The 7,570-nt window shown below is 37.8% G+C and overlaps 1 protein-coding gene across 1 annotated transcript; it reads left to right on the forward strand.

Moving 5' to 3' along the window:
• The first annotated feature begins 3,266 nt into the window (after positions 1 to 3,266).
• On the forward strand, positions 3,267 to 4,910 carry LOC143856508 (S-adenosylmethionine decarboxylase proenzyme-like). The gene has a single exon (XM_077366748.1). The coding sequence runs from the start codon at positions 3,437 to 3,439 to the stop codon at positions 4,661 to 4,663; it is 1,227 nt and encodes a 408-aa protein (XP_077222863.1). The 5' UTR covers positions 3,267 to 3,436; the 3' UTR covers positions 4,664 to 4,910.
• The last annotated feature ends 2,660 nt before the right edge of the window (positions 4,911 to 7,570 follow it).

The following is a 7,570-nucleotide window of genomic DNA, read 5'->3' on the forward strand; positions in this document are numbered from 1 at the left end:
CCACAATAGTCGTAGGAAGCAAATCTCTCATGCAAAAAGGACGAAAATAACACACTGGTAGGGGTGTTTTTGTCATTATAAACAAAAAAAAGGGACGTTACGTTTTATTGGAAAGTACTCATCTCTTGAGAAATGAGATCGAGATCTCCCCCAGATTACGAGAAGCATCCTGAGGGAAAAGTGAGCCGAAGTTAGGGCTAGGAAAGAGAGACGAAGTTAGGGTTAGAGATACAAAAATGTAATTATGTTCAGTATTAGAAAATAGAAAGCGACGTATAACGTTTAGACGTTAGCGCTAGGGTTAGGGTTAGAGTTAGGGTTTTTGCAGGTCCTTTTTTTTTTGTCAGTAGGGCAATAAATAAAGGGAGATAATAAATTCGCACCCCTAGAGGATGATTCACACTACTTTTAGGGTTGGGTTGGGTCGGATTGATGCACAACCCGAACCCGACCCGAGTCGAGTTCCAACCCGATAAGGTTCAACCCGACCCGACTCGAGAAACCCTTTTTGCCAACCTGAACCCGACTTTATCCGAGATTTTAAGCTTAAAAAATAAAAATAAAAAAATATTAAAAATGTCGGGTCGACTTGGGTCGGGAAGCCCAAGCCCTCAACCACAACCCGACCCAAACTCAACCCGGGTTGAGAAAACTCAACCAGAACCCAAACCCGAATCCGACCCGAACTCAACCCAACCCGACTTTTTTCCTGGTTGAACCCGTCGAGATCAGGTTAAGCCCACCCAAGTTGCACCCGGTAGGATATAATTCCCATACAGGGTGCGAATTTATAATCTCCCATAAAAATTCAAATTATAAAGCAATCAAAGATGCACTCTATAAATAGGAAACTTTCCTTTCCAGAATTTGCTCTAAAAAACTCCAAGACAACGTGTAAGGACTAGGAAGCTCGCCGCCTCGTGGACGGGGACGCTCTTATTATTTTTATCATCAGACTCAGACTCAGACTCATCCTCACACGTTTCTCGCTATAAATAAACCCTTTTCCACCTCTACCTCTTCAGCTCTCCTCACCTAATTTTGTATTCTTCCCCTCTTCCTTGCTTTCTAGGGTTTCCCTTTTTTTCCCTTCCTTCTTTCTGGTTTTTGTTTCGATTGTAGAACGAGGCTTCATCATCGTTCCTGTTTCTGACGAAAGATTTATTTATTTTTCTGAGTAAAGTAAGATCTCTTCTCTTCTCTATTTCTGTTTTGTTTTCTTTGTAATGTTAGATCTATTCTCGATCCATATTTTCTTTTCTGTTCTTGGTTTTAGGGTTTTTTTTTTTTTGGTCTCTTTTATATTGTTTTGTTGTTGAGATTGAGATATCAGGAATCCTTGTGTAGATTTCTGGCTCTTTCTTCATGTATCTAGGGTTTTTTGTTTTCTCTTGGATTCTTATTTTATGATTTGTTTTTTTCTTGTTTTTTAGATATTGAAATGTGAGGAATCCGTGTGTTGATTTCTGGCTGTTTCATGTATCTAGGGTTTTTGTTTTCTCTTGGATTCTTATTGTAGGGTTTTTTTTTTCTTTTTTCTTGTTCTGTAGAGATTGAGATATGAGGCATCTTTTGTAGATTTATGGTTCTTTTATGTATCTAGGGTTCTTATTTTAGGGTTTCTTTTTCCTTTTTTCTTGTTCTGTAGAGATTGAGATATGAGGAATCCTTGTGTAGATTTCTGGCTCTTTCATGTATCTAGGGTTTTTTATATTCTCTTGGATTATTTTATTTTTTTGGATTTTTTTTTCTTGTTCTGTAGAGATTGAGATATGAGGCATCTTGTGTAGATTTATGGCTCTTTTATGTATCTAGGGTTTTTGTTTTCTCTTGGATTCTTATTTTAGCCGTAGAGATTGAAATATGAGGCATCTTGTGTAGATTTCTGGCTATTTCATGTATCTAGGGTTTTGTTCTCTTTTGGATTTCCTATTTTAGGATTTTTTTTTCTTTCTTATTCTTGTTCATTAGGGATTGAAATATGAGGAATCCTTGTGTAGATTTCTGGTTCTTTCATGTATTTAGGATTTTTGTTTTCTTTTAGATTCTTATTTTAGTTTTTTTTCCTTTTTTTTGTTCTGTAGAGATTGAAATATGATGGTTCCTTGTGCAGATTTCTGGCTCTTTTCATATATCTAGGATTTTTATTTTCCCGTTTGATTTCTTTTCCGACCTCCTTAGATCTGGTTTTCTTCCTGTATTTAAAAACTATTTTCCCCTTTTGTCTTATATGAAGATTCGTTTCCTTTTGGGTAATATATTCATGATGATGGTTCTTTTTCTTAGCAATCTCTTTTCCTAAATCATTACCTCCTGTAACGCACTCAAGATTTCATTGAGATAGGTATTGTCTCTGTTACTCGCTAATTACCATGGATTGGTATTTTCATCTCTTTTCTGTGTTTTGAAATCACCTGCTTTTACTCTACAGATCCGAATCAAATACATGTTTTCACGGTTTCTTTTTGTTTTCATCATCTGTTCACATATAGGTTTCTCTTTTTATTATGCCTCTCTTCTATTTTCGTTAGATGTCCTATGCAATCTTCTGCCATGGATATGATATGTGCGTATTATTATGGTGTTTATGGGGTAGTTGTAATGTAGTTATTATGTGCTTATGACATAAGTGTTTAGGGTACGTTTATTTTCTCTCTTTTTATTAATATGTGCATCCTATTATGGTGTTTTTATTGATTCCCTCTTCGCATCATCTTATTTTAGTTGTTGTTAACGTGTCTTGTAAGTGAGCAAATAGATTGATGGTTAGCTTTGTTGTATTAAAATTGCTGTATTAGAATGGAAAGGTAGAGAGTTTGCAAGCAAAACATAAACTTACGTTTCTGGAGAGATGTGTTTCCTCTCAAATTGAACCGTTAGGAGGTTTGATTTCCTCGAATCAACCTCTCTCCCCCGCTCTTTTTCTATTTTTTCTTTATTTCTGTTATGGTTAGTTACGTAGGCATGCATCAGACTAATTCTGTGTTGATGATTTTGCAGGACGCGTGGATGTTTTAATGGAGTCTAAAGGTGGCAAGAAGTCTAGTAGTAGTTCCTTGCAGTATGAAGCTCCCCTTGGCTACAGCATTGAAGACGTTCGACCCAACGGTGGAATTGAGAAATTTCGATCTGCTGCTTACTCCAACGTAAGAACAACAATAAGAATTGATCTACCCTGTAGTTTATTCATGTTTTGTGTTTGGGTTTCTAATCCCCTTTCTCTTCGTTATCTTTTGCAGTGCGTGAGGAAGCCATCCTGATATCGTCAACGGATGCTTTCTGGAGTAGAGTAGGATTTCCCTTTCTGTTTCTGTTTTGAATAATCTGAATAAACTAAAATCTCTGGCTAGCTGCTCTGCGATAACCAATAGAACCCTCTGTTTCCCCCTGTTTCCTTCTCCTTGCTTCTCCTCTCTTCAATCTTGAATTCAAAGCTATGACCATTTCGGATATGAAAAACCCACCACCGCCTTCTCCAATCGGATTCGAAGGCTATGAAAAGCGCCTTGAAATCACCTTCTCTGAGGCACCCATCTTCATGGATCCTCAAGGCAGAGGCCTCCGGGCCCTCACCCGATCCCAAATTGACTCAATCCTAGATGCTGCAAAGTGCACAATTGTCTCCCAGCTCTCCAACGATGAATTCGATTCCTATGTCCTCTCAGAATCGAGTCTTTTTATCTACCCACTGAAAATGATTCTTAAAACTTGTGGGACTACCAAGCTACTCTTATCCATCCCTCCCATACTCGACCATGCCGAATCGCTTTCCCTCTCTGTCTCCGCCGTTAAATACTCTCGCGGGAGCTTCATTTTCCCAGACGCCCAACCCGCCCCTCACCGCAGCTTCTTGGAGGAAGTCTCAATCCTCAATGGCTATTTTGGCAATCTCTCATCTGGTGGAAATGCCTATGTTATTGGTAACCCGTCAATGCCCAATCAGAAATGGCATGTGTATGTGGCAGCGGAGAAACCCCAAGCTTTATCAGTGACCCTTGAAATGTGCATGACGGGTCTAGACAGGCAATGTGCTTCTGTGTTTTACAAGAATTCTGACTCTTATTCTGCGAAAGAGATGACCAAACTGGCTGGAATTCCTGACATACTCCCCGGGTTTGAGATTTGCGATTTTGAATTTGATCCATGTGGGTACTCTATGAATGCAATTGAAGGTCCAGCAGAATCCACAATCCATGTGACGCCGGAGGATGGGTTCAGCTATGCTAGTTATGAGGCGATGGGGTTCGAACCCGGTTCTGTGGATTATAAGGGGCTGGTGGAGCGTGTTCTGAGATGCTTCGAACCAGCTGAGTTTTCTGTTGCTGTCACTTGCTTTGGCGATCGTCCCCACTTTGGGTCGTGGGGAGAGGAGCTTACTGTGGAGGGGTACACTTGCGAGATTGTGGGGGAACAAGAGCTTCCCGGAGGTGGGTTTTTGGTCTACCAGTGTTTCAGTCTCAGGCGTGCAGTTTCTTCTCCGAAGTCGATTTTGTATTCTCGCTGGGATGATGAGATGGAAGAAGGTGAGATGATGAAGAAGAAGAAGGGATGTTGGGCTGCTGATGATGATGTAGCAAAATATGGTTATGACATGGAAGGATATGCTGATGATGTGGATGGAGATGCTGATGATGTGGACAGACGAGTGGTGGAGAGTGACTGAGCTCTGGTGGATGTGTTCTTTTGTTGGCTTAGTATTGCAGCCAGCCAGGATATTTTAATTAATTTCTGTTTCTGTTTCTGTTTCTGTGTTTGGTTTACATGTTATGAGTTAAAAGAGAATTGGCAAATAAAGCTTCTTTTGATGGCACTTTGGTAGAGAGTGTCTTTTCTTTTTATTTTAGTCTCTGTTTCTTTTAAGTTCTTATTGTCTGGATCTTTATGTTATTGAATAAATTTGAGTTAGTTCTTATTGTTGTTGATGATGTTGCTTTTATTTATTAACCAGAAGAAATTATTGCTTCTTAGATAATTTAATTATGCTAACTAAGGTTTTCAAATGAGTGATGGTACCTGCATTTCCTTTGTTTTGATACATGCAAATTATCTCTCTTTTAGAATTTTTTAAATAGTTTTTACCTTCGCCTAAGAATGTGCTACATTCGCCTTAATGTATAATGTTATTTGCAAATAAAGAATTTTGATGGCTTCTAGAGATGCCCTTGGATTCAATTTTGATGTAAATTAAGAGGGAGCTGATAACATTGTTAGGAAATTGTAAAAACCAATGGTTGGTTAATCTCAAGGGAGGAGATTCAACTATCTGGAAAGACATATAACTCATGATATTCATGTGGTTTTGCTAAAACCAAATTGATAGTTGGTAAAAGGGTGCATTAATTTCTTGATGAATAGTTGGGTAACCTGAACTGGGTGTGCCTCTTTAGGTCATGAGGATGCTGTGAATGTTGATATGTGCAGTGTTGATAGAGTAAAGTAAGGTGAATTGGGATGTGACCAATTTTGTTGATCATCTTCCACCTAATATTGTGAACAATGTTATGAACTCAAATATTTCTACTTAGAAGATAGATTGATTTCGCTTCTGAAGTTTGGGTGTGGTTTATCTGGAAGGATATGCCAACCAAGATTTGTTCCTTCTTGTGGCAGGTATTTTAATTATGCAGTACCTGTTGACAGTATCATTCCTAGAAAATAATGCTCCTTTATAGAATAGTTGGCCTTGTTTCAGTTGTTTTAATTGGGCATTGATCAAATAAAAGTATCTCCTCCTAAAAGTGTTTTGTGCAACATGGATTACTATGGAAAGGGGTCTAATATGTGAGCTAAATTTAGAAAATTTGTTGGATGGTATTAGATTTTGTAAAGCTATAGAGATCCAAAGTGTTTGGGTTGAACTAGATAGTCAGATATTGATCAAAGTCACTGAGGGGAAATGACAACATTTCATAGTTGATCCTTTACTATTGGCAAGAGATTGAGAGTATTGAGAGATGTGAATAGAATCATAACCCACAATTACAACCAAGTGGCTCACTTGCTAGCTTATTTTGGTGTCGGTCTGGGATCCTAGATAAATTCCGGGTTTATAAAAACTAATGAGAGAAGTGTAGATTGTTCGAGAATCCCCTGCAGTAGAAGAGGAGGCATGCAATAGTTTAAGAAGGGGACAGAGATCCTAACTACGGCTATTCATCGTGGACTAGTCTTTTGCTTTCTATAACTCCTATATAAAGTAGCATCAACCTCATGCGTGCCTGAATTCTTTGTAAATTTTACACCAGGGTCAGCCGGCATCCTTCATGCCAAATCCCTCTAAGAGTTGTCACATTCTGTTCTGCGATATTTGAGAATCACCGTCAATATCTCGGTGTAGATCCGGGATAAATCCAAAGTAGGGATAATTTCCTATATCAAAACAAAGGAGTGCATGTATCAAAGAAATATTGTTATTTAATTTGCATTACATGCTTCTATAACCCATAAGAAAGATGAACATTCAACTTCAAAACCATTTGCATATAAGATTAGAGGCCGTTTCACCATGAAATCAACCTCTCACCTTTTTGCCAAGGGGCGAGATAAATCTCACTAAAAATCATGTTTTTTTAATCTCTAACTTTCACAGACAAAGTGGAGGGCTGTTTTCTAGGCCAATTCGCCTATGCGCAATTTTATAAAATTACATGCAAATGAGTTTTTAGAGTGTCTAAAGTGGCCATAAATGTATGAATTATATAGTGAAGCTGAACACACTTTAATTTCTTCCAAAGTAATAGAATTTTGACAAGGGAAATGATATTAAAACTCCAATGGTTTGATAAGATGAGCCAAGCATCTTATCGTCTAGCATTTAAAGGGCTGTCAAGAGGATTTGGAAGCCCTTTAAATGCTGAAGGTGAATATGCTGCGCGCATCTTATCAAAACAATGGAGTGCTGAAATCATTTCCCTTTTAACAATTTCATATGTTCTTCATTATACATGGGTGTCTCATTATTGTTTCACATAAGTCTTGTAAGTACTATGAATGCTAGCTGCAACCAAATTAAGCTGTTATCAAAGCACATGGCTTCATTTCAAAGATCTCTTTTGTGTGATTTTGACTAACTTCTTTGCTTTGTTCTTTTCTCTTTTCCTTTTTTTTCCAACTGTTGCTAGTACGTGGTATTCTGATTCGCTTCTTTCTCCCTCTCTCCACTTGCTTTTCGACTCTACAAAGCTGTCTCTTTCTCTTTAGCCTTTCTTAGAGCATATTTTTTGTGGGTAGGAATTTTTCTTTATCTTTTCTTTGAGCATATATTTTGTGGGTAGGAATTTTTCTTAATCTTTTCTTTGAGCATATTTTTTGTAGAGGGTGGCCCATGCATCACTAAGTCTCTCTTGGCCCTGTTCGTTTTAGATTTGGAAAGCCGATTGTGAATCCAAAACTGATTATTGTACTCAAAATTTAACATGATTTTGAGTCCAAGAATCGGTTTTGGACTCACAATCGGTTGTCAAAATCTAAAATGAGGAGTTTTATACATTTTTAACATTTTAATTCAAAATTTATGATCCCTACTTTTTATCCTACATTTTTTTTTTTTTTTGTGACACTTGGGGCAATT

This window comes from Tasmannia lanceolata, unplaced genomic scaffold (genome assembly GCF_043159265.1).
Source record: "Tasmannia lanceolata isolate RefF3 unplaced genomic scaffold, GAP_Taslan_0.1 ptg000023l, whole genome shotgun sequence".
NCBI classification, from domain to species: domain Eukaryota; kingdom Viridiplantae; phylum Streptophyta; class Magnoliopsida; order Canellales; family Winteraceae; genus Tasmannia; species Tasmannia lanceolata.